The sequence below is a fragment of the Triturus cristatus genome, chromosome 11 (genome assembly GCF_964204655.1).
Source record: "Triturus cristatus chromosome 11, aTriCri1.1, whole genome shotgun sequence".
NCBI classification, from domain to species: domain Eukaryota; kingdom Metazoa; phylum Chordata; class Amphibia; order Caudata; family Salamandridae; genus Triturus; species Triturus cristatus.
Window position 1 is genome coordinate 1,100,499,334 of NC_140594.1, and position 26,913 is coordinate 1,100,526,246.

Genomic DNA, 26,913 nt, shown 5'->3' on the forward strand with positions numbered 1-26,913 from the left:
TTAAGTGCCGGTAATCCAAAACTAAACGGTACGACCCATCAGGCTTCGTCACAGTGAATAAAGGGTTATTCATAGGGGACACACAAGTTTCAATAACACCCTGATATTCCAATTGTTCAAGGATTGCAGCGACGTGCGGTCTAGCCTCACAACGCATAGGATATTGGGGCTGTGGCTGGGGCATAGACCGCAATGGAATCTCATGGCAGGGGGACAGTCGGTCCCATCCAACCTGAGTGCGATACACTGCTGGCGCTAGCGCCAGTGCCCACTCCTCAGCGTACACTTCAGCCTGGTCCTTAGGCACTGTGTGCGCAAAGGACGGGAGGATAACCTCCTCCCCTCTAGGAGCTTCTAAAATGAAAGCTGGGGGCCAATCTGCCTCCGCTAGGAGGATATCATAGGTGGTAGTCAGATTATCCCAAAAAATCCCCTTTATTGTACGTTGTATGTCACCCTCAATTAGTAAGACTATTTCGTAAAGTCTGTCAGGGGGAGCCACTCTGGTGTCAGCCGTTTCCACAGTAACCAATATATCAGTTGCTGTCGCCGCCAGAAATAGACGCAGAGCTTGACGGACTATGGTAATTTCCGCTGCGCTGTCCAGTAGCGTCAGCGCCCATGTCCGGTTCCGAAGCTGTGTCCGCACTATCTGAGGCATACCTTGCCGTCAGAGCAGCCCCTTTCTTCTTCTGAAACGGGGGTCTTTGTCGTGCAAATTCGTCCTGCTTGCCTTTACCCTCAGTCTGCCGGGGTTGGTCACGTGTTTGTGGAGCACCCCGACCTTTGCCACCGCCTCCGCCACCGGACTGTGAAGCCGATGTTTCCTGTGAAGAACGAGGAGAACGTTGTTCAGAAACCTGAAATCTATCAGGAGACTTAATAGTAGCACGATCACGCAGATCATAAGTGCGCTCACTACTTGACTGAACGGGAGAGGCAGGCCGAGACCCCTGTTTCTGCTGCTGCTTTCCCTGTTGTTTTGACCGCCAACTCTGTTTCGGAAAGCTTGGCCGGTAATCCTTACCAGAGGCGTCTGCCTTACCCTGCTGCTTAATTTCGGGAGTTTTAACAACAGGTTTAACTCCTAAAGAGCTACGACCCAAATCTCTGTATGCTGTCGAGATTATTTTCGCGAACTCCCGCGGCTTGTCCTCATCAGCAACTTTCTTCAGTTCATTACGAACTTGAAATTGCATAGCATCACCCTTAAGGTTACACATTATCATGGTAGCCACCAGGTCAAACTGTCCGAGGAGCCGCATGCCTAATTCTATCGCAGACTCCGCACCGTGGTTATCTTGAACACGTTTAATAACGGAGGGCAGTACCGACATAGACGGCGTGCCAAAGCACTGCGAGTACGTCGCTGCAAAGACCTTGCCCCAGTTTACACAATCATCAATGTCGGGGACCAAGTCTTTAGGCAAACTAATGGTAAGGATCCTGTGTTTCTCCACAGGAGATGTATTCGGGTAAACCGCTTCTATTTGGTCACATTTTTCAGCAAGCCAAAAAGGGAAATCATCCCTATTTTGGGGGCGCTTGCCCATAACAGAATTAACCATAACAGGACTAATGACCACCGCGTGGTGGTCAGTAGGCTGCCCCGCAACAGCAGGTGCCCCCGCCTGCACTTTGCGTGACACGTACTGTACCAAAGCCCTATGTACTGTAATAAGGGCAGTGTGCAGTACACGCAATTCAGCCACCGGCACCGTGAGGTAACAGGGATGAGGCGTATATCCGGCTAGTACCGGCCAAGTGGCCCCTGCAATTGACAAAGGGCCCATTCTCGGCGGTATAACCGCATGGGGAAGGGCGCCATTAAACCAAATAAGATGCTGCCAAGCAGATATTGGTATTTCTTGTGTCCTATACGGCGTATAGTTCGCTGGCACGGCTGTGGCAGTGTAAGTATGAAAAGAATCATCGTCCTCACTCACTGCCGGAAGCGTCACCGAAGAGTAGAACAACTCATAAGGATGAGCCGCATCGGCTCCTACCACAAATATTACGTTCATACCAGTGTCCGGCACCCCATACTGCGTCAAATGACGTCTCAGAGGTGCCCGACTGTGCGCCGCTATATCGACCGCCATAAGGACAAGCTACACTCAAAGTAATCAGTAGCACAAGTGTTCAAGAACCTTTTTAATGATCAAGCTTGAAGAAACCTATATCAACAGAAATAGGTAGGTTTTAATCCGTCAGACTTGTTATCCGGAAACAAGAACGAGGGTGTTGTGGACTAATATAAGCACTACTAAGGCGTTTCAACTCATAGACCAAACGTTAGGTGCGCCATGTTGCAGGGATTCTGCTCATACACAGAACTATGCGTAGAACCCCAGGACCTCAGTGAATTGTGGTGTACCAGAAACTCACCTCAGAACCCAGAACCCAGTATCCGGCTAGCATAAGTGTCCCATTCGTTATCCGAGATTTAGCTCGGCGGTCCCAATGAAAAGACAACCCAGAACAAGCGACTCAGTGTACTCTCAGGAATGGTGGGAATCGGAAATACCTGTTCGTATATTATTCTCACATCAGTCCACAACAAGAAGCAACAGAGACACGGTGAAAATAAAAAGAGTTTATTTTTATAGACCACGTGTCCTAAGATGCATTACTTTGGCTAATACAAGCAGACAAATGATTATAATTAAAACCATCAGCATCGTTACAATACCATAGAATATAAAGGGAGTGATCATGTTATAAATGACAGTGGATACTACCACCTTCCCTTAAATAAGAAGCTAATATTATTATTATGCTAATAAAAGGTCTCTTAGGCTTGAACAGGGGACCCCATACCTCACAGATCAGCTTAGTGAAATCACATCACAGGAGCATCAGAAGTCTTCTCGCAGGAAGGCTCGTCTTCGGTCTGAATATTAAACATGATGTCTGAAATATTAAAAGCACCAACTTTCAGGTATTCGCAGCTGCCTGTGTGTTATGGCTAAATAGTGTGTCGATCAACCTAGAGTGGAACACATGCATTGTCTAACAACCCAGACTGTTTGTTACACCATGTACAGACCAAGGTCGCTGCGCAGAGCTCGGGATGGTAACAACAGATTGCTCTCGTGTGAGGCAAAGCGCGAGTCAGCAGTTTGTTTAAACAATAACATGTAGACGCAGTGTCGTGCGCAAAAGCAGCAAAATGGCTCTCTAACATCTAACGTGGTTATGCTAACTTAACAATGTATGTACTTATTAAGGGATTCCTTACTACATATTCAAACCAGGATGAAATAAATAAAAATATTAAGCATATTCATGAATCCCTGTTTGAAAATATTAGGAGGTTTTTTACTAAACCTTATACAACCCCAAAGCTATCATACTTAAAGCGTGACCACTGGTACAACAAGGCATGCAGGTTAGCTTATAGACAGTTGTCATGGGCGATAAAATCAAAAGATATAAATATGATAAGGTTAGCCCGTAAGGAGTACAAATCGATCCAACACTCTGCTAAACGAGCTTGGGATGAACAAAGATGGAAGGATCTTTTGATAGCTAGCAAAGCGAAAAACCCTCAATCATTTTGGCAGCTTGTCAAATGGGGTCGTGGAGGCCAAGGAAACATCCTGTCAAACCACATTGCCCCAGACCAATGGGTATCGTTTTTTGAAGGTCAATTCGCTGTCACGGGACAAGTATCTCCATTTCCAGTTCTAAGTATAGAATCACCGGCCCAATTTTCCCTAAGGGAAGTTGAATTAGCTGTGATCTCGGCCCCCATAGGTAGGGCTCCTGGTCCTGATTGTGTCCCAGTGGATTTATTCATGTCAGACAAAGAACTCTAGTTAAGGTATATACTGTTTCTGGCAAATGCTATCGCCAGTGGAGCATCCATCCCTGACTCCTGGCGTGGGGCGGAAATCCTCCCCATATACAAGAAGGGGGATCGTTCGAGTCCCAATAATTATAGGCCTATTAGTTTGATTGACTCTACGCAAAAGATCATGGCCAGATTGGTCTTGAATAGAATTCAATCATGGATTACGAAGAACAATATATTATCCCCCTTTCAAGCTGGTTTCAGGGCTTATGCGAGTACGATAGACCAAGTATGTTATTTTTTATTAATCTACTGGCGAGTTGTACAGTTGGCGAGGGGTACCATCTACGCCACTTTCGTGGATCTCAAAGCAGCTTTCGACACTGTACCAAGGAATAAGCTTTGGTCTGTGTTGCGAGACCTTGGAATTCCACTAGAGCTACTGCAGTTGGTGATCAAATTGCATGAATCAACCTATGCTCAGGTTTGATGGGGCGGTCAAGGGAATACCACAAATACATTTCCAATCTCCAAAGGGGTGCGACAAGGATGTGTCTTGGCCCCAACCTTGTTTTCATTATTTATAAATGGGGTGGTTAGGTATTTCCTTGATCACCCTACTGATGCTCCCTCTGTAGCAGGTATCAAAGTTCCAATTCTCATGTTCGCGGACGATACCCTCATCTTATCCAAGACTCAAGCCAGGTTGCAAAAAGCCCTGGTCCGTTTTGAGGTGTTTTGTTCCGAACATGAACTAATGGTGAACGTGGACAAGACCAAATTTATGGTGCTCCATAACCATAAAGTTATAAAGTCAAGAGTTCTAATGAATAATGAGCCCCTCGAACAAAGTGACAAATTCACGTACTTAGGAGTAACCATTAATCGAAAAATGGACTGGAAGCCCCAAATAAAACTAATGGCACTCAAACACTCACAAATAGCAGGGGTGATTTTGAAAGAACATAGGCTTTCCCAAACAAAGACAATAGGCCCCGCACTTCAGATCTATCAGGCCAAAGCCATGGCATCTATCTTATATGGAGCAGAATTGTGGGGGTTTGAAAACTTGTCTGTATTAACCCAGGCCCAAAATAATTTTTTGAGGGGTCTGACAGGCCTCCCTCAGAGTACCCCTCTAATTCCCTTATACTCTGATTTGGGGTGCCACCAGCTTACAGAGGTTGCAAGATTTAAACCATTGGCTTACTGGAGAAGGCTATGGTCTACTCCGGAACTAGCCCATTATGCTACAGCCCTTTTGGACATAAAAGGTAATGATAATTCCCATAAGATTAGCTGGTTACAGCAGGTTAAAAGATCCCTGGTGGACATGGGTATGAGACAGCTATGGGATGATCCGGCCCACAATTTATTTCCGTCGAAAAATGAATATAAGGATGCGTGCTGGTCTATGATTAGAACAGGTATACTGAGACATTCTTGGGCTATATCATTGACCAGTGCCTTCCTGGAACATAAACTGGATCCACATTATGAAGAATTCTGGGATATTCTAGCTAAGCCACTGGATAGGAAATCCTATTTCCAGTTTAGGGTAGGATCATTACCCACCAAAGCTTTTACAAAATCATGGTACTCGACCCTAGACAGTAAATGTTTATTTTGTAAAAATACGGATGAAACTATTTCCCACAAAATTTTTGTGTGCCCAGCATATTGTTCTCCTAGAAGGACATGGCTAAAACCAGTTTGTCAGAAGCTTGGTACCAGGTCTAGTACGACTGCCCTAAGAATACTAAAGTCTAGTACTCAAGAGGTAATTGTAATCGCCATAGCGAAATTCCTGGGATGGGCATGGAGAATCAGACAACAGCTGGAAAAAAACAAGCAGACTGCGACAGTAAACCTTAGCGTTCTGTCTTCTGCTTAGTTTCTTCCACCTGGCATTGTTAAAACTGTGATTATATATATTCATAAATGGTTTATATTTGCATAATTGCACAGGGGCATCTTGGTATCTCTACTTCAAGATAAGCTCTCTTTGGCACTTTTCTCGGGGTTTACTTCGGAGTGGATCCTGACTGATTTTAATATGTTTTTTAATATATGTGTTATTACGTTTTTGTAAAAGTCCCCAAGGAATAACGGATTTTATCTTGTGATGTTGTAAAAACTTCAGGAAATCCTCAAGCTCTGTAACCCTGCACGACTTCCCTGGCTCAGGCATATTAAACAAACCTGTGAGGCACTAGGAAGGCAGAACTTATGGTCCCACCCGGAAATCACATGTCCCAGAGTCTCAAGGAAATCTTTAGCCAAAGTCTATTATGAACACCGTTTATGTCTTCAATTTAAAAATATACAGGAGTGTTCCCTCACAGGCAAATTCTTGGAGTTCAAAGTCCTATATTGCCAAGAGCTGGTGTATGATAATATAGGCCCCCCGCTTACCAGGAAGCTCTTCATGCAATGGAGGTACAGCACCCTTCCTCTTAAAGCGCACACCGCTTGCTGGTCAAATTCTGAGAACTCATCACAATGCCCAGCTTGTGCGCATCCGAGGGAGTGTGACTTGCATATAATATTTTTCTGCCCGGCATATAGAAGAGCAAGACAGTACTGGCTGGTCCCACTCCTCAAAAACCTGGGCTTCAGGACTTACCTTCCGGCATACAGGATTTTAAAAAGTGACCTCTCTGCTCCAACTGTGTTTGCAGTCTCAAAATTTTTAACGCCAATGTGGCACAGTCGTACTAAATGTATTAAGTTTTTACTAACCAAATGACTGTTTTATATTCTGGTCAACCACCTGGAAACTATTACTGTACCCTTCGTTCTTTTTTAAAAATGTTGTATAATGTATTCTTTTATGGTCAAGTCGACCGAAATAAAGATTAAATGATGATGAAAAGTCCCCAAGGAATAACGGATTTTATCTTGTGATGTTGTAAAAACTTCAGGAAATCCTCAAGCTCTGTAACCCTGCACGACTTCCCTGGCTCAGGCATATTAAACAAACCTGTGAGGCACTAGGAAGGCAGAACTTATGGTCCCACCCGGAAATCACATGTCCCAGAGTCTCAAGGAAATCTTTAGCCAAAGTCTATTATGAACACCGTTTATGTCTTCAATTTAAAAATATACAGGAGTGTTCCCTCACAGGCAAATTCTTGGAGTTCAAAGTCCTATATTGCCAAGAGCTGGTGTATGATAATATAGGCCCCCCGCTTACCAGGAAGCTCTTCATGCAATGGAGGTACAGCACCCTTCCTCTTAAAGCGCACACCGCTTGCTGGTCAAATTCTGAGAACTCATCACAATGCCCAGCTTGTGCGCATCCGAGGGAGTGTGACTTGCATATAATATTTTTCTGCCCGGCATATAGAAGAGCAAGACAGTACTGGCTGGTCCCACTCCTCAAAAACCTGGGCTTCAGGACTTACCTTCCGGCATACAGGATTTTAAAAAGTGACCTCTCTGCTCCAACTGTGTTTGCAGTCTCAAAATTTTTAACGCCAATGTGGCACAGTCGTACTAAATGTATTAAGTTTTTACTAACCAAATGACTGTTTTATATTCTGGTCAACCACCTGGAAACTATTACTGTACCCTTCGTTCTTTTTTAAAAATGTTGTATAATGTATTCTTTTATGGTCAAGTCGACCGAAATAAAGATTAAATGATGATGAAAAGTCCCCAAGGAATAACGGATTTTATCTTGTGATGTTGTAAATATTTGTGTCTTTTATGATCAATTTGGTCGAAATAAAAACGAAATGAAATGAAACGAATATGAGATATTCTGTTGAGAAGTTGTGTTTATCCTAACATTAGATGCTGCAGGTCTTGATTTCAAAATTATTTGTGCTGTCTCTCGCCATCTTTCCTGTACACATCATGTCTTTGTCCTTTTTTACCTTTCATTCAGTGTACAGTTTAAATGTTGTAAAAAATGTTTTGAAACTATATAATTCACTCATGTATGAATTGATGCTTTGTCCTCAAGCTTCATTTTTATGTTGTGTTAGCATAGCGCATGGTTTCCCCTGGTCTCACCTGTTGGGACTACTATGTAATACTCATGAGAACTTAACCTTGATTTATAGCAATTTGTTCTAACTATCGAGTGTACCACAGTATCCCAGGGGATGGACACTACATTATATGAATCTGTGGAATAGTGCTGCCAAATGTGATTTTAAACTGTATCGTTCTTCCTTTAACATGATCGTATGGGACTTCCATACAGTTGCACATTCACACCAAATGTATGAATCCTATTGTATTTCACCCTATAAAATGAGCCTTACAAAGAGGATGTTGGGCTCACTCTCCCCTGCTCTTTAGATGGCTACACTATTTTGGTTTGACCTCTGATTTATGACTTAGGCCCTGATTTAAATCAGGGTGGATGACCCGCCGTTCCCCCATGAAGATGAAGTAAATTACTCTGTCCACATGTCGGAGGGGCTGCCTGCCTAATTTATTAATGACCACCAAGCAGGCGAGCATTTCTAAAAGCATTGTCAGGAACCACCTTCTTGGCAGTTCCAGGGAATGTATTTTACTCCGTGCTGTGGGGCTGCATCACCAGTATGCAGTCCTGTAGCAAAAAATAATGCTCCCCTCGCCATGGGAGTCTTCTCCCATTGTGGGGAGGGGGCATTATTACATTTTTCTGCCCCTTACTGCTAGTTTTTGCCTGGCAGTAAGAAACAGTAAAAAATGCCTACATGTCCGCTCATCTAAATTGGGCGAGCAGACATGTAGCCATTTATTTCTGTGATGGCCCTTTCTCCCTCGGGCGGGCGGAGAAGTTTGGCCACAGGGGACACAAACTAGTCTCCACTATGGTCAAACTAATGGTCCACCCAAAATTAAATTGGGCGGGCATTCCACTATGTTGGCGGGAGCAAACTCCAACGCCACCACCTCAGAGCTCTCTTTTTGCCAACATAAATATCAGACCCTTATTTTCTTGGGCTGAATTATACTCTGTTCTGCTATTTCATACATTGTATTTTATTCTGAGCTTCATGCTTTTTTTTTTTTAACAAATCACTAACTGGCTGAAACTTTGTCATTTATTTTGCTTTCTGTAATGCCTTTAATTTTTTTATAAACCTTCATGGTTTTTAATATAGTACTTGTCAGTGTTTATTGTGAAGCCTGATGCACATTTATTTTTGAAATATTTTCTGTTTTATTTACATGTTCACAAAGTCCTGATGCGGAGCAACAAAATCCTCAGGGGATTAACTTCACGTGTGGCTCATCAGTAGCGCTTTAGGTTAAAAAAAGAAAAATACTGATGCATCACCTCCCTGACAAACATGTGGTTTATTAGCTCAGGCATTAATTCAAAAAGGTTTCCAGTATAAACATTATCAGTTTTAAGTGAGCTGTTCTGTCTCTGATTTGTGCAAGACAACCAATAAGGAGAAATACCTGCCAAAATGATTAGAGAAAGGCCCTATAAAGGGTCCTACTATAAATAACCACACACCGTGGCAAATCAAGACAGTAATCAACATTTCTTTTTACAAAGTTCAAAAAAGTAAATAAATATATAATTCAGCAACAGAGTAATTTAATCACAATAATCGGTCAAATTTATTGTATTTTTAACACCATTTTGTAATATATACATACATTTATTGCAAAGCAACATTCCATAATATACATAGATTTAATAATTCTGTCCCACACACCTCATTCAAAAACCACAATCATACTATCACACATTCCCCAATCAAATCATCCTATATACAACAACACACGAATTCTATTCATAAAAATCAAAGAGCATAGAGATAATATATCTGCCACATAATGTTTGAGTGACAAGATGTAAATTGACATCTACAGTGTGTGGGTAGTGGGATTCCGACTACCCAATAGCCTTAAAAACGCCAACGTGCGTTTCGGTGTCAAGCCCCCACCGGGGCTACACCTTCATCAGGGAGAGGATGGACAAGTGGTGTGGGACAAGCACACCTGAAGGTCAGACTCTTTAGGAGAAATGGAAAAACAATTTCCCCCCCCCAGAGAAGTAGGATAAACTCCCGAAGGGATGAATACCCTTAGATAAATATCTAAGGTAACAGGAAATCTATCAAGGTCCAATATGGTCCTGATCCTAGGTAAGGGATCTGGGGGGTCCAGAATACAGGTCAGATAGTAAATAGGATATCGTGCCTGGTAAAAGCGATCGGCGATATGAGCTTGGTATCAATATCCAGAAACGGGCGCCATTAGATACCTTGATTTTTTAGCAAACTTGGGTGCCACGATGCATTTATTCTGCAGTTAGTTACGGGAACGCCATCCTCAAAATGCGAGCCTATATAGTAGGACCCTTTATAGGGCCTTTCTCTAATCATTTTGGCAGGTATTTCTCCTTATTGGTTGTCTTTACTTCCCCTGCCATACCTGCCTTCATCATTTTTCAGGGGTTCCCCTTCTTAGTTCCGATTTGTTTAACTCAGGTGTAATTTGAGGCAGTTTAATTAAGTCTCGTACTTTACCCATTCTTCCGCTTAGTGTCCTCGTTTTGGGTGGTAACGTCGAGAAGCTGCTAATTTCCTCTTCTGCTAATGATGTTTTTTGAAGCAGGTTTATGTGACACAATGTCCAATGAAAAGACTGTCTTTAATGGACACCTTGTAAGGCACGCACATATTTTCTAACTATTTTCAGAATTGTATTTGCCCCTAAATGGACAAGGGGGCACATTTACAAGAGAGTGGCGAAGTGTGTTGTTAAGCCAAGAAGGCCAACAACATGCCCTGTTACTTTAGAAATGCAGGGCTGCACCATATTTACATGAATATGGTGCAGCCCTTGGTTTCCCCCTGCGCTGGCACTAAATTTAGCTGACTACCGCCAACGCAGGCACCCTTGCACCATAGTGCAACGGTGACTGCTTTGAGGGGAGTGATTGTTTATGTGTAGGAAAGTGTCCCTTCCTGCACATAATCAATCTTTAAATGGCGTTTTGTAACATCGATGTGTGCTGCTTAATGCAGTAGACATAACTTGCAAAACGTCATTTTTTTAAATGATTGTTTATGTGCAGGAAGGAACGCAGCACACATGGAACCAGCAAAAACAAGAAGAAATGAAACATTTCTCCTCGTTGTGCCAGGGTAAGACCAGGTTTTCCCAGGTCTTAACTTTGGCTTTGCCCCATATTTACGCTGCCCTTGTAAATATCGGGCAGCATCAAAATAAATGGATGTTGTGGTGGAACGCCCACAGCAACACCCATTGCCCTCCCCTTTCACGCTAGGTATAGTGTGAAAGCGTGCCTTATTTACAAGGCAGTGTTAAGCCACATTAACCACATTAAGTGGCTTAACACTGCCTTGTAAATAAGGCGAAGCCCCTATCGCCACTGCAACGACCTGAAAAGGGACATTGTGGTGGCCACAGGAACTTGTAAATATGCCCCTAGATCTTTACTTATAAAATCTGTTGATTTAATTCTCAATTTTATGAAAGAGTTAGAAACTAAAATGTTTCTTTCAGAGCTATTCTGCCAATAAGCTTTTGGAATCAGCTATGCTAAAATCAGCCCAGAATTCTGGATTTCTCCATTCAAAAAGGAACCATTCACGGTCTCTCTGGGGTTCTCTTGAGATTTCTTTTTAAAGTTTCCACTCACCAGTTCCACAAGGCACTTCCTGTGGTCTTTGTTCGTGACATTGCAGACAGTCCCTGACACGGATAGGTTCTCTGACTTGAGCTGTTTGATCGCTTTGTCCACGTTCTCCTGCTTCCGGCTGCTCAGGACCACGTGGGCCCCCTGTTGTGCCAGGCGGCGGGCGATGGCAAGCCCAATCCTGCAAGAGAACAAGAGATAAACAAACTGTTAAAAGTGGAGCAAGTTTTGTGAGTGAAACTCTTTCTCTGCCAGCCTTTCCTGTAGCCACTGGAATCCTCATTTGGTATGGAACATAGCCAAAGGGCCATGCTAACAGCTCTGAATAATGTCTGTGACATTGGCATGGTGAAGCATATTTATCCTCAATGTAAACATGTGAATAAATGTATTTTCTTTTTGGGGGGGTGAGTGTTGTTCAATCTAATAAATGTATTTTCCTAGTTCCACCCCTGCAGGTGGAGTTTTAGCATGATGCTTCTATTCCAAGTTTTCCGGCATGTTGGTAAAAACTAAAACTGTGTAGCACAAAAAATACAAATTAAAGAATTAATGGCACTGTGAAACACAAAATTGGGAACCATGCAGATCAAGTTCATTTTTTTTTTTTTGCTAACTCAAAGATTAGTGAATAATAAAGCCAATCTCTGTGTTGGTGTGTCTTACTGACTATGTGAGCAGTATGATAGAGTGGAAAATCTGTCTTGGTCTTAAAACCACCGTAGACATAGTATTCATTAATATGTGTTACATCTAAACTTTCAGCTGTCTTATGTCCTTGGCCATAGCTGCTGGCTGATCTGATCCACACTTTCTTCTTGTGCACCCTTAAGCTATGGGAGACCCTGCTCTAGAGAGCATTTGCCATTTCCAGACACTCCTTCCACCAAATGGGTGGTCGGTGTATATTAACGGCCTGCCATTTGATCGGTCTGATAGGTTCCGTTTTTTCGTGAGGGCTGATTAGCCAATGCTGAGGACGATGGATGGCTAGTATGTTCAGAGAACACCCTAGCATTGCATGGTCCCTTTATAATGTGGGCCATACTTTAAAGTCACCAATTTGACAACATTGGGCAACAGATGTCCACATGTAAGCCATTTTGGCTAATCTGCCAATCATTGGGCATTCTGCTGTTCAATACACACAAGCCTAATTCTTTGAGGGCACTGCACAGCTCTTCTCTATTAGTTTCCTTTCTTTGCTATTGCATCCTCTTGAGTGGAATGTTCCAATATCAGTTATCATACTCTTGCCCCAGAGAGCTGGGCCCAATGTTCAAGAGATTGGTGTTGAAATACCAGGCCATCAACTGAAAGGCTCTGGATTGCACTCGTTTTAGTGCCCTAATTTCTGGCACAAGGAGGGCTAGGATATCTTTTCTCCTGGTGCTCTGTGTATGGATGTAGATATAGCCAATGATAAGAGATTGGAAGCCTTCCCAGGAGCAACTCAAGCTGCTTGATCATCATCCTTGCCAGAACTAATCATAGGGGAATCATCTACCAGATAATTTTTAACATAAATTAAAACTCCATTTGAGTGTTGGCCCCCTCTCATCGATTGTATAGACGGGGACATGAACTCCATAAAGTTTGGCCAAGGAGAACATGCCAGTGCCTATCTTTCCTGGAGGCAGGCAATGTCCCTGTTGCACAAATGTGCAATCTTGTCTTTTTTGTCATGTGAAAAATTCCTTCCCCTGATGTTCCATGAAATGGGGACTAACGGTTTGGTTGGGGCTGGTGACAGTGGGGGTCTTTTGTCCACTCTTTGCACTCTTTGGAATCCTACGTTACCAATAATTTGTGTTGTACCGAATTTTGGCATCACTGTCCAGTAGTGCCTCAAGTCAGAACCTTTTTTTCACTGCAACACTGTGCTGATTCGTATTGTTGCATGTGTCCCTTGGGCGCATGATCAACTTGTCTCATTGACATTAATGCGTAACCATAAATAACCATCATGCTCTATGCGTGCCATGTGGCAATTTTCAGTATATAACTGCATTGTTGACTTGCTGCATACTGTTATGTAACTTGATAAAGCTAAATAAAAAAAAAAGAATGGTTGGGGACTGTTACTGGGGCTATGTTGCCTCTGCTATATGACTTTCTCTCATACATCCTCTCCAAGTGTGGCTGGGGCATCGCAAGATCTCCAAAGTGAACAGATTCTGCTCCATTTAATTTCCAACCTCCGGTGTAGGGCAGGCCATGCAAAAGACTAAAAGTAATATCGAGGTATTTTAAGAAGTAGCTAATGCCAATGGCATTTCCCTAAGTTTAACAACAGATTGGTTAGTTGGTCAAAAATCCACAATCTAACAGAATAGGATGGCTTTAATTTACCTCCTTATGGCCAAAGGTGGGATCTGTGCAATAGTAGGCTCTGAGTGCTGTACATTTTACCATACACCAGAAGATAGACCATATTGATGATAGTGTGAATTACATAAGATTCAAAATGGCTTTGATTTCAACTTGAGCTGCATCTGGTCTTCATTGTCAGAGATACTCGGGAATTGGGGATGAAGAATTTTGAAGTTTTGAGTGCAATTATTCTGATCATAGTAACTTTATATGTTTAAATTGATTATGTCCATCACCCAATCTGCTTGTAGTAATAATTGTGCTGTCCCGCTTTACCTGGTTAGTACAATTGGGGATGATAGAGAATGCGACAATGAAGAACTCAAGAGTGACATAATACGCTTGATTGCTCTTGAGTTGCTAAGGTAAAGACTCTAATTGTAAATAATAAGTGAGGTGTGGAATATGACTATGCAGATTTCCTCTATTAGTGGACCATTTTCTAGAAATGACTTTTGAGTAAATGAGTTCGCTTGCATGTGCCTTAATGCTTACACGTGTACTATGGAAATACCAATGTCCATGTGTACCTTAATATGTCATAGTCTCTGTTGTGTTATCTTATACAGTACATTGCACATTGCTGCTGAACATTTCTATCAACATGTAGCTTCATTGTGAGATTGGCGTAATGAAATGAGGATTTTAGAAAATAGTAGAGTCAGCTCTTGTGGTGTTAGTTGTATCAGTGCGCCAAGGTCTTCTCACACTTTTCCAACAAGTAGACCCTGGCACCTGCTCGTTCATTAACACCTATCTACAAGTTTCATTTCTATCTCATGTTCTCACTTCCATTCACTTGCGATGAGAAAACGCGTATGAATGTAGAACCAAAATGCTTGGATTTAAGCATTACATGCTCCAACTGCTTGAGGGCGAATGACTGGCCCTTTGAAACGGCGTTTGCCTTGCCTATTTTGAATGCTTGTTGGTTATTTTTGCATTAAACACGTTTGTTTTCTATGCACTATCCAGAGTGTTGGGTTTTAGTTTACAATTCCATCTGCTTTTGGCAGGTGCATAGGTGTCTGTAGTTTACTGAACTTCGTAATTCTTGGTGCAAATAAACATAGAAACTTTCAATCCTGCTGTGGAAATAGAATTTGACAGCTGGAACAGGATTCATGTTTAACTTATGTTGGTTTCTAAGTCTCTCAGATGAAATGACAAATCATCCAATGGGGTAAGGCACAACACTGTGGCTGTAGAGGGCTTCACAAGGCCAGTATACGGACTTTGGGGTGCCATTAATGCTCTGCGGCTTTGCTGCCAAAATTTGAATGTGAACTGCTTTTCTTCTAACATTTGCATCAATTTTAGTGCATGAATCATGTACTTGACAGCATTTATTTAGTAATGATGTCTAAGCTGTCCCAGTTCACTGAATATGGTTTTTGTTGAATGGGAAAGCAAGCTGGTATAAGTGGATCGGACAGTGGATGTGTAACTCCACACATTACCTTTCAGACATCTTACCGGTTCCTTGGTCGGACCACAAGGTCATATTATTCACTATCAATGTAAGAAAAACCCCAAACACAGCCGCCCACCCTACTAGAAGTACATCATATTATGACTGGGGCAGGCTAGACTGCATTAAACTAAATGAGCAGCTTACTCTCACCACTTGATAGTAACATTGCTACACATCAAATCTCAAGCTGGATAAAGGAAGCCATTAACGTACTAGTTCCTCTAAAAAAAGCCACTTCTAGGAGAAGAACCCCTTCCCAACCTTGGTTCTCGGACTTACTTAAATCACATAAACAGTATTGTAGATGGGCAGAGAGGAGATGGAGGACCAATTATGATCCCCAACTGAAAGCCGAATACAAAACCTCTTTGGCCATGTACAAAAAATTAATATTAGAAGAAAAAAGCAAATACTTTGTTCGAAAAATTGACGAGGCAAAGAATTCTAGTAAAGAACTCTTTGCTACTGTTAAAAAACTGACAAAAATTGATAGTGACAAACAGGTAACAATCAGCTCTGATTTCTGTGACACTCTGGGTCAATTTTTCGTAGATAAAGTGACCACAGTTTACGAATCCTTCAAACTGACCAATAAGGTCTCTTCCACACAGCCACAGACGGTTCCCAAAGTCGTTTTACATCCACTAGAGCAGAACCCATGTTTCCACTTCGTCCCACCTTCAGTGGAACAAATCCTTCAAACAATTAAGATGACCAAGTCTGGGAGTCTAACGGACCCTTGCCCCCCGAAGGTTATGCATCTTTTTCCTGAGCTAGCGAGTGAACAACTATGCATTCTTTTCTCTCATATAGTAAACTCCGGCCACTTCCCGGATACATGGAAAACCACCTCTGTACTGCCACTCTTAAAAAAACCAAATCTGGATCCACAGATTCCGGCGAACTACAGACCCATTGCAAGAATTCCTTTCGCCGCTAAGGTTCTTGAGAAACTACTGAATAAGCAACTGTCCTTGTTCCTCTCTGACACTCACGCCCTAGACCACTCGCAATTTGGCTTCAGAGAGGGACATGGGACAAAAACAGCACTGATCACGGCAGTCGAGGAACTTAGGAATATCCTAGACGCTGGAGGGGAGGCCGCCTTGATTCTATTAGATCTCTCGGCGGCCTTCGACACTGTCAACCATTATACACTTCTTACCCGTCTAGATGAAGTCGGAGTGCATTCGTCGCCCCGATCATTGTTTGCCTCCTATCTGTCCAACAGAACATTTACAGTAGAGCTTGGGGAAGCAAAATCACAACCTTTCAGCTCGCCATGTGGTGTACCTCAGGGGTCATCTCTAAGCCCCACTCTTTTTAATCTGTATGTTGAGCCCCTAGCTGCAATCATTAGGAACTGTGGGTTTCTACCTGTCTCGGACGCTGACGACACCCAAATAGTGGTGTCGATTAAAATAATGTCAGTGAAACAGCAGAAAATTTTCAAAACTGCATGAGACAAGTCAATCAATGGATGCAGAGTAAATGGAGACAAAAGTGAAGTTATGCTGCTAGGTACCGATATGGATACCTGGTCTCCGGAGTGGTGGCCGCTCAATTTAGGCCACTGCCCACAACCAGTAAATAAACTGAAAAATCTGTGTTTTATACTAGACAACAAATTGACTTTTGAAGCCCAGTCCAACAAACTGGCATCAACCATGTGGTACATTTTGAAAGTAATAAGGAAGCTCCTGCCTTTCATCCCCTTAGATTCTCGTAAAACGCTGGTAACAGCCCTGGCCTTATCCAGGCTGGACTATGGAAATGCTCTGTATGTAGGGATGCAGGCTCAACACCTAGCTAAACTACAACGCCTGCAGAACGCAGCAGCAAGACTGATTCTTGACTTTCCCAGGTCTGAGCCGATTACACACAAACTAAGATCTCTACACTGGCTTCCAATAGACAAAAGAATAAAGTTTAAATCCGTTTGCCTGGCCTATAAGACCCTGCATGGGAGTGGATCTCAGTTTCTAAAAACTCATTTACAACTATATGAGCCTTCCCGGAATCTTCGCTCTAGCCAAGCAAAACTAATTCAGATCCCAAGATTCAAACAGGTTAGGTGTGGGGGGGAGAAGCTTTCTATTACACGCAGCAAGGGCCTGGAATCTCCTCCCAACCACAATCAAAAACATTCCCTCTAACCTGTCATGCAGGAAAGAGGTAACAACCTGGATGTTTACCTCCATTTAGACCCAGCCGTGACATTTCTCCGGTATTTTTTGTCTCTGTACAGCGCCATGACGCCCAGGGGCATGTGTGCACTCTATAAATTTTAAATCAAATCAAATCATGTGAGAGGGCGAAGACAACAAGTTTCACAAAAGGACGAGTGTGAAGGCATAAAAGCGAAAAGTAAATTGGAAGTTGGTATATTTCATTTGTGTGTAGACACAGTTTTTCTTTCTCCATCTAGGAAGTTCCTTCCCGGCCTGGGGTCAATCTGTGTTCAACTTAGACATCTTTCTACAACTCTCAATCAACAGAACAACAGCTATTCTAACTCTGGGCCAAAAGATACAAGTAAACACATTGTTAGAACATTCAGAATTGATACAAGTTATCCTCTTGCTAAGCCTCCAGGAACCTTTAAAATTGATACAGGTAAGGCCATTGATAGTACTGCAGGGACTTCTGAAATTGATGCAAGTATCCCCTTGTTAGGGCTCCAGGGTCTTTTCAAATCTCTGCCAACTGCACTGGGCTTTACAGTCGAGCACAGTCCTGGGTCAGACCGCTATAATGCTGATAGTCTATCTAGGCTCTTTTGTCTTAGTGATGAGAACTCCTAGGGTATTGGGCACTTATTAGACTTATCAGCCTTCCCCAAACATTTTGCCTACTTACCTCCAACTTTGCAGACATTTTTTGTGTGCACTTTGCAACTGCTATCTAGTGGTAAAGTGCTTGTGCGCACTCCTCTAAGCATGCAATGATTGACATATACCTAATTGGCATATTTATTTTTATTTACAAATCCCTTTTAGAGTGGAATACCATATACACAGGGGCTGTAAATTAAATGCTACCAGTGGGCCTGTATTGTCACTGATAACAAAGAACAACCTGAGAGGTGGTGACCCTGAGACAGTATTGCCACGAAGAGAGGCATTTCTCATTATGAAATTTAACGCAGCCTTGCACGGCCTGAATGAGTTATCTGAAATTACTAAGCTCTAAAATGTCACCTGTTTTGAACATGGACTACATGGCCCACAATCCCCGGGGCCTTTGACTTCACAGTTCTGCTTCCAGGTTGTTGAAGGAAGTATCAGTGGCAGTTACCAAGTGCTGCCAGTTTGTATGAGAGGAGCCAGATGATTTTCCAACTGCCTTCGCATGGCTGAAATGAAAGGCAAGTCACAATCTGCTGCTGGGATAGTTGGGGTTTCACAAAATCCAGGAGCCTCTTTTCATGTAGTTTTCCATTCACACAGGAAACAGTCAGGATTATTGCAAAAGAAATTCACGGCGATGCACCCAGGAGCTCTAACTACATTTCACGAGTCTCAAGGTAACATTGTAGCGCGAGTCAGCTTTTCACTGTTGAACTCTAATGCGCACACAGAGTCAGTTCTGAAAATAATTTCACTTACCATCCCTAGATCCTGGACCGTTTTTAAATCATTATCAAGAGTTTCCACACACCCAGAAAATTTAAGTTAGGAACCCCGTTCCATGATCCTTTGAAATACAATGTGTTTCTCATGTAGTACATCGTACATTTAATGCCCTGATGTCTATCTTTTTGTAGCCTCGATTAACACTATGAATTGAAGAACAGACAATGGACATCTGTCTGCAGCACAATTGAGGTACCTATCATACATGTGCTGGCCATTAAGTTCTGGTCATACAAGGGGTCGTCAGATTTATAGCAACATTTTTTCTTTTCATTTTTTTACAGCCCAAACCACGTCCGAGTCCTGAAGAGAATCCTGGAATTGTTGGGGATTCGAAACACGTTGGCTGTTGAGTGTGGGGGACGGTAGAACAGGGTGTGCCACGAGGGGACTGAATAGAAATTATTTCCCCCTTGTTCTAGGTTGTCAACACCCTCAAGTGGGATATGCATCCCCACCCTCCCACAGGCAGGACAGTAGAAATGTGTCTTTGAATGAGCAATTGCCCGCCTTGTATTTTCAGTGCAAATGCAGGACTGGTTTAATTTCAGGCTGGCACACATAATTTATCGATGTTTGTCTTGTGATCAGTGGTTTGTTGTGTATATTTTTGTCACAAATAACGTTTGGTATTATGTATGTGTTGTATATATTGTCTCACAAAAGAAATGGTTCTAAATCACGCATACAAATGTGTTGCAATTGTGTGATTTTCTAATGTGGTGTTCCCTTTTAAAAGACATGCCCAATTGATTTATGAATGCCTTTTTGAATTATCAAAACTAAGTAGAATAAATGCTCAAAAACCTCAGAATTAGTGGTCTCAGGTTTATCACGAATATTTAAAATAAACCTCCCTTGACACCTTTCTGTGATTTTAATATTTGGGTGGTCCAGTCTGGGGAGTACAGGACCCACACGTTCCTTGTTTTCACTACTAGTGGGCCTGTGGCACGTATTATGCCACCTACTTAAGTAGCACTTTAAAACATTTCATTGGCCTGCCATTGCAGCCTGAATGTAGTTTTAAACTGCCATGTAAACGTGGTATTTAAACCCCCTTGCCAAACTCTATAATCCCCATTTATTCACCCCTAGGTAGGCCCTAGGTAGTCCAGAAGGGGGGATGTTGTGTAATTGAAAAGTTAGACATGTGCTTTTAAGTTTTACATGTCCTGGTAGTGAAAAACTTCTAAGTTTGTTTTTCACTACTGTGAGGCCTACCTCTCCCATTGGATAACATTGGGGATTTCATATTACTTCTAATAAACTGTAATTCCTAATTTGGGAGCAGGTAACTTTGTCATGTTTGGTACCTATGAACAACTGTAATGATAAACCCTCTTTACTGGTCAAGTCAGGTTTTTCATGACAATTTTCAAAATTGCACTTTTGGAAAGTTGTATTCATACAGTTTACCCAGACTGATAATTACTTAGTCAACACTTTTTACTACAAGATCAAGCAATTTTTAATTACCTTAACCTTTTTTTATGATTTAGGACATTATAATATTTTTTTGTATATAATCGGTCAGACACGCTTGAGTATGCCCAGGATATATCTGGAAAGTCATAGCCTCGAGGGAAACAAGATATCCTTGAAATTATAAATAATGGATGCAACAATCTGATCAATAAGCTGTGCTCACAGAAGAAGGCACCAAGTCAAACTAGACGAAGTATGTACCATAAAAAATGAAGGAGTAAATTCAACAAGTAGAATCATAGTGAGAAGGAGAGTTAACCAGTCAAGGTCGTGAGAAGAATCCAAAAGAAATGAGAGGTTCGAAACGCGTTGACGACCGGCTCTGGGGAGTTTTTAGTCAAAGTGAAAACCAAATGTAGGCAATCCTGCAATCGACATTGGTTGCCTACTCAAATAGAGTGTGTTGTATAACCCCCAAGGGATTATTTGAAAGGGAGTTTCAGTCCTTGGAGAAATAAGAGACTAACAATTGAACTTCCAACACTTTGTAAATTATAATACTGGTTGAAATTTGATGTTTTTCTGCTATATGTATGTAGTATTGAATGCACTTAGTTCACCCCATTTGGAATTGTCATGTTTCTATGTGATTTTATGAAAGTTAAGTTTTCCAGAAAGGGCTACAAATATTGTGACTTACACTTGAATGTTGTCTGAAGGATATGTCTAAGTGTTTGCTGAATGCACTACAATATTTTAATGTCCTAAATCACAAAAAAGGTTAAGTTAATTAAATTATCTGATCTTACAGTAAAGAAGTGTTGCCTGGGTAAACTGTATGAATCCAACATGCCAGTGGTCTAAATCAGCTAATCAAAAGGCCCAAACCCTTTGTAGGTGAACTTTTAGAAAGTTGGCATTTTCCTGCCACTAGCCCTTTGTGCCTGCAGCCTGTCTTGGGTCACATTACTGGATGTAGCTGACAGTTAGACGATGTGAATTCATCCCAGACAGTCACACAATAGAGGGAATAGTTTTGCTTCAATGGGGCATTTGCAGGCAGGATGAGGGTCGGAGCTGAGCATAGGCCCTCTTCCAACAAATTGTCTATGCTCTGCCTTCACACAAAGAGCCTAACGTCCCTGCATTGTCACTGCAGCCAGCTTGGAGCAAGGGCATGGAAGTCAGGAATTTCAATGCACCTCAAAGACCCTTTCCAGAAGCTTCTCCCACCTTCCAGAAGAAGTGCACCAGGGTATAAAAAAAGAACTTCAGACCAACTCTTCAAGTCACTACTTGACCAGCAGAGGACTGCCTGCTGTTGTGACCTGCTGTGCACTCTGCCAGACTGCTGCTGTACCAAGAAGGATGGCTTTTCTGCTGCTGAAGCAGTCATAACAACCACCTTGCCAGCATGGGCAGTGTTCCAGTCTACTGCAGTTATGTTCATCCTCTGTCTGCAATGAAGGTTAAGTAGTGCTGACTGATCATGAACTCCATGAGCTTTGATCAAAGAACCAAACATTCTTCTTCCTCTCACCACAGTCAACACCTCACTATAGAATGAAAATTCTAAATATGACCACGAGACTGTCTAACTATATTTGAATGTTTGCAGATTGCTACAGTATCTCATGCATCATTTAAACACCTGTAGTTGGTAATAGCTGTTTTGATTATTCTACATAAATATATTCATTGTTTAAAGCTCCTCATTAACCTATGTGGCACCTTAACTTTTAAAACGCTGGAATTTTCTCACTTTAGCCATTAGGTGTCTGCTGCTTGTGTCTGTTCAGTCTGGGTTTCCTCTAGACAGTGACACACAAAAGGAGCTTGGGTGGACATCATGGGCCATCCTGGGAGATGGGAGGGAGGAGCTGGACACAGCCTCACACTTATACCTGGATCAACAGTGTCTTGTCTACACAGAAAGGGCTTCATATCCCCTTGTAGTTAGTCTGGAGCCATGACAGGAATGGAGGACCTCTATGCACTTCAAAAACTTTTCTTTGAAGTCTCCCCCACTTCAAAGGAACAACTGGGTATAAGTACTGGACTTCTGACACTATGATGTCAGTACACTTCTGGATCTGTGACCACTTTACAAGGAAGTAGAAATGCTGTGCTGCTAAAGGACTGCCACTCTGCTGTTTGCTGGACTTCTGCCTTGCTGTGTTGCCCTGCTGCCTGCTGCTCTCTATGATTACATCATTTGAACCTCGAGTGACTCCAGGACTAGCTGACTGGCCTCCTGATCTGAAGTCTCAGGGACATAAAAGACTTCCGACCAGCCTGTTCCAACACTTGGGCTCTGCCCTACAAATGGGTGCCACCCAGTCCTGACCCTTGGAAGTGGGCCTAAGGTGTTTGCTCTAGCAGAACTGAGGCATTGAGAGCAGATCTCCCCATCTCCACTGTTCTGGGAACAGGAACTGGCGCATCACTTTCAGAACCAATGCATTGCCATCGTTGCATGGAGAGAATCAATACATCCCCCCAACTGCATGTGGAATACTGACACATCGCTTGGCTGCACCCCGCATCTTCGTTGACACAACCCAGATCAAGTTACATTTGTTCAGCGGGCCATACTGAGTCCATGTTTCCGGCCTGTGCTCCATTGCGGTTGGTCTGAACTTTTGACTTTGTCCCGGTCCGCCACAATCAAATATCCCCAGTAAGCTAACCGAGTGGGTGGAAAAAGAGGAGGAGGGGTAGCTGCTATATTCAAAGAACAGTTCACATTAACATCCTCTGCCCCTACTCTGATCGCGGGATTGGAGGGATTACACTTCTGCATTCAGGTGGGCTCTCAGATCTCCTTAGCAGGGCTAGTTATTTACCGCCCCCCTGGTGGGAATGATTCTAATCTTACAGCTCTGTTAGACGTGATAGTGCAGAGCTCCCTCCTCCATCCTTACTTTCTTGTAGTGGGGGATTTCAATATTCATATGGATAGAACGGACTGTGCCCAAGCAGTGATACTAAGGGCCACTCTGAATGCTGCCAATCTGAGATTAATTAATGAGGGCCCCACACATAGAGCGGGTCACACACTCGATCTCATCCTCTCTAATATTGAAAAGGTGACGATGGAAGAGACTCTGCCTTTACTTTGGTCAGACCACTTGCTTATGCCTGTCACGATAAATTTGGCAGTTGACAGACCAGCGCCAAGCAAGCGAGTTTTTATGAGAAGACAATGGAGGAAGCTAGTCCCTACCGTTATGGGCCCAGTGTTGGCTCAGAACAAACCTGCGTTAACCCTGAATGCCAACACTGACGCTCTGCGGTTTCATCACTGGATTGGGAACATGATATCATCCATTGCTCCAGCTAAACGCGCTTTGTCCAAGAGGGACTCTCCCTCTGCTCCATGGTTCTCACAGGACCTTAGAACTGAGAAGGCAAAATGTAAACGGTTAGAGAGGCTGTGGAGGGTAAATTATGGGACCTTGGAAAGAACACAATATAAGGCTGCCTCCCATAAATTTCAGAAGGCTGTCAGAAAGGCAAAAAAACAGTTTTTTGCAGTTTCTATTCAACAGGCAGAACACTCCAGCAAAGAAGTCTTTAAGGTGGTTCAGTCCTTTTTCAAACCTAGCTGTATTGAAAGGGAGATACCGCCTTCGGCCATCCTCTGTAATAAAATCTCGGACTTCTTTGACCATAAAATTAAGCGTGTCTACGACTCATTCGGCCCAGAGGTAACAACGGTGAAAACAGATCAGACTGTCAAAGAGTTGACAAGCGGACCACTGGCTTTTTTTCAACCGATAACTCTGTCCGCGGTCATGAAGGAATTAAGGTGCTGCAAGTCTGGTTCGCCGGATGACCCTTGCCCCCCCAAATTGTGGTGCACAATGGCGGATTTTGTGGCTCCTTCCTTACAACACATTTGGAATACGTCCATCTCCTCAGGGGTCTTCCCGGATATATGGAAACATGCTATCCTCCTCCCACTAAAGAAAAAACCCAATGGGGATCCTAAGGATCTCAGCAACCTTCGTCCTATCTCCCTGCTGGCGGCCCCGGGCAAAATGCTGGAGAAAGTTATCCAGCGGCAGCTCAGTAAATATATAGAGGACAACAAGATTCTGCATGAAAACAGTCAGGCTTTAGACCCGGCTTTAGCACCGAGACAGCTCTGATCGAGGTGGCAGAGTCAATAAGATGGTCGTTGGATTCGGGAGACTCAGCTTTGCTGGTGCTCCTGGATCTTTCGGCAGCTTTTGACACTGTTGACCATGCAAGGCTGATGATGCGATTGGCAGAAGTGGGCCTACAGGATCAAGCGCTGGACTGGATACACTCGTACCTGTCCCAGAGAACCCAGAAGGTGGCCCTGGGAACTGTTTCTTCAACACCCAAGCCGTTATGCTGTGGTGTACCTCAGGGCTCGGCGCTTAGTCCATTATTATTCAATATCTATATAGCCCCACTCTTCACGCTTATTGCTAACTGGGGGGTCAAGGCAGTATCCTATGCCGATGACATCCAGCTTGTGTTTCCATATGCAGAGGTGTCAGAGGCAGCCTTGTCAAGTTTCAAAGGCTGTCTTCATGATGTGGCGCGCTGGATGAACACTAATAAATTAAAGCTCAATGCAGACAAAACGGAGGTGCTCTTCTTTGGCAAAGGCGCCCCGCCCCCCTCTGAGCTCTGGTGGCCGATGGCAATGAGCCCGGCCCCTTCCCCTAGTCCTTCGGCAAAAAATCTGGGGGTGCGTTGGGACAACAATCTGTCTTTTGTCTCACACACACAACAGCTGATGGGAAGCTGTTTAGGTAAACTTAGGAATCTTCGCAAAATCCTGCGACTTCTTCCGGTGAACTGCAGGAAAACGGTAATCCATGCGACAGTTACATCTAGATTGGATTACGCGAATGGCCTGTTCCTGGGTCTGCCTAAATACTTAATTCAACACTTGCAATTGGTCCAGAATGCGTCTGCGAGGCTGCTAATGCATATTCCATTCAAGCACTCTGTCTCTTCGCATCTTCGATCACTCCATTGGTTACCAGTAGCCAACAGGATCAAATTCAAGGCACTTACGTTAGCCTTTAGATCCTTGTTTGGCTCGTGTCCAATATATTTGAGAGATCGGTTGCCAAGATACACGCAGTCCCGCTCCCTTCGCTCCAACTGCCGGATCCAGCTAGTTGTTCCTCGAATAAAAAAGGCTCGTCTGGGTGGTAGAACGTTCTCGGCCAATGTAGCGATGCTTTGGAATTCACTCCCCCCTGAGCTTCAGCAGGCCCCTTCTGAACCCCGCTTTAAACAAATGCTTTAGACTTGGCTCTTCACCCAACCTCGCTAATGACTTGAATTTCGGTATATGTATTCTCTGCCTGTGTTTAGCGCCGGGACACCTCTGTGTGAGGTAGCTGTTCGCGCTCTACAAAATTCTGTATTATTATTATTATTATTAAGCGCTTACTGCTTCTTAGTGCTATTTTACCATTTATTATTTGAAAATTCATATCTCAAGTTCTAGTAATTGAATTTTTGTCATTTTGGTCTTGTTTCACTTATAACAATAGGCTCTGTTTTTCTGACCTTATGTTGGTTCTTTTTGTGGTGTTTTCACTGGTTTACTGTTTGAAGTGTTGCACAAATACATTACCTCTTAAGTTAAGCCTTACTGCTCTGTGCCAAGCTACCAGAGGATACGCACAGGGTAATTTAGGGTGTGTTTGTGACATACCCTGACTAGGATTGTGGTTGCTACTTGGACAGGGTGCATACCTGTGCCAACCACCAATTTCTAACAGGAAATATTTCAAAATGCAAAAAGGAAACCTCACGATTTTGCCTTTCAAATTCATCCATTCTGTGGATGTGGGTAGCTGCAGTATGAGCACAAACCCAGACCCAAACCCAGACATATCCGAAAACTAGGCACCCCGGGTAGTCTAGAGTCATGTGAGTGGTGTGAATCATGCAATGTTTTCTTTCCCAAAAGTCCCTACAAACATCAAACTTTGGACAAATCCAAAGTTTTCCTTCTGTGAGGGAAAGTTCCAGAGCCTGTAGGGACTCACAGAATCCCTCCCCTATGGATTCCCACACTTCTACTTAGAATAAGAGTACCATACATGTGTGGGAAGGCCTATCACCATGCCAGGACAGGCCACAACATTCATGTATTCTGGCTTGGGTATTGCAGTATTTGGGCCTGTGCTCGAACTGGACACAGCGAAAAAGTCCAAACACAGACATTTCTGAAAATGAGACACCAAAGCCAGGCCAGATGGTGTGACCTGTTTTGATTGCAGAATGTCTCTCAAACTTAATTTTTTTGCTAAACTCACAGATTTACATCACTTTCTGTGAGGGAAAGTTGAAATAGGGATCCAGGAAATCCTACCAGCCAGCTTTACCCTACTTCTCCAAGTAAAAATTATTCTGCTTGTATTTCTGGTCCCATCTAACACAGCAGGATAGTCATCAAAACACAACAAAGAAACATCAAGATTTAGTATTTCAAATTCCTCCCATTTTGATAGCGTGGATAGCTGTGGTATTTGGACTTGGGCATGGTTGGCACCTACGGAAACCTACCAACCTCAGGCAT

The 26,913-nt window shown here is 43.1% G+C and overlaps 1 protein-coding gene across 8 annotated transcripts in view; it reads right to left on the reverse strand.

Annotated features, from left to right (window-relative positions):
• Positions 1 to 26,913, reverse strand: part of LOC146786068 (dehydrogenase/reductase SDR family member 4-like) — a 284,740-nt gene that overhangs the window by 174,391 nt on the left and 83,436 nt on the right. For all 8 annotated transcript variants that reach the window (XM_085635494.1, XM_085635495.1, XM_085635492.1 and 5 more), the window contains exon 4: positions 11,427 to 11,604. In XM_085635494.1, the coding sequence (XP_085491620.1) occupies positions 11,427 to 11,604 (178 nt within the window). The remainder of the gene's footprint in view (positions 1 to 11,426; positions 11,605 to 26,913) is intronic.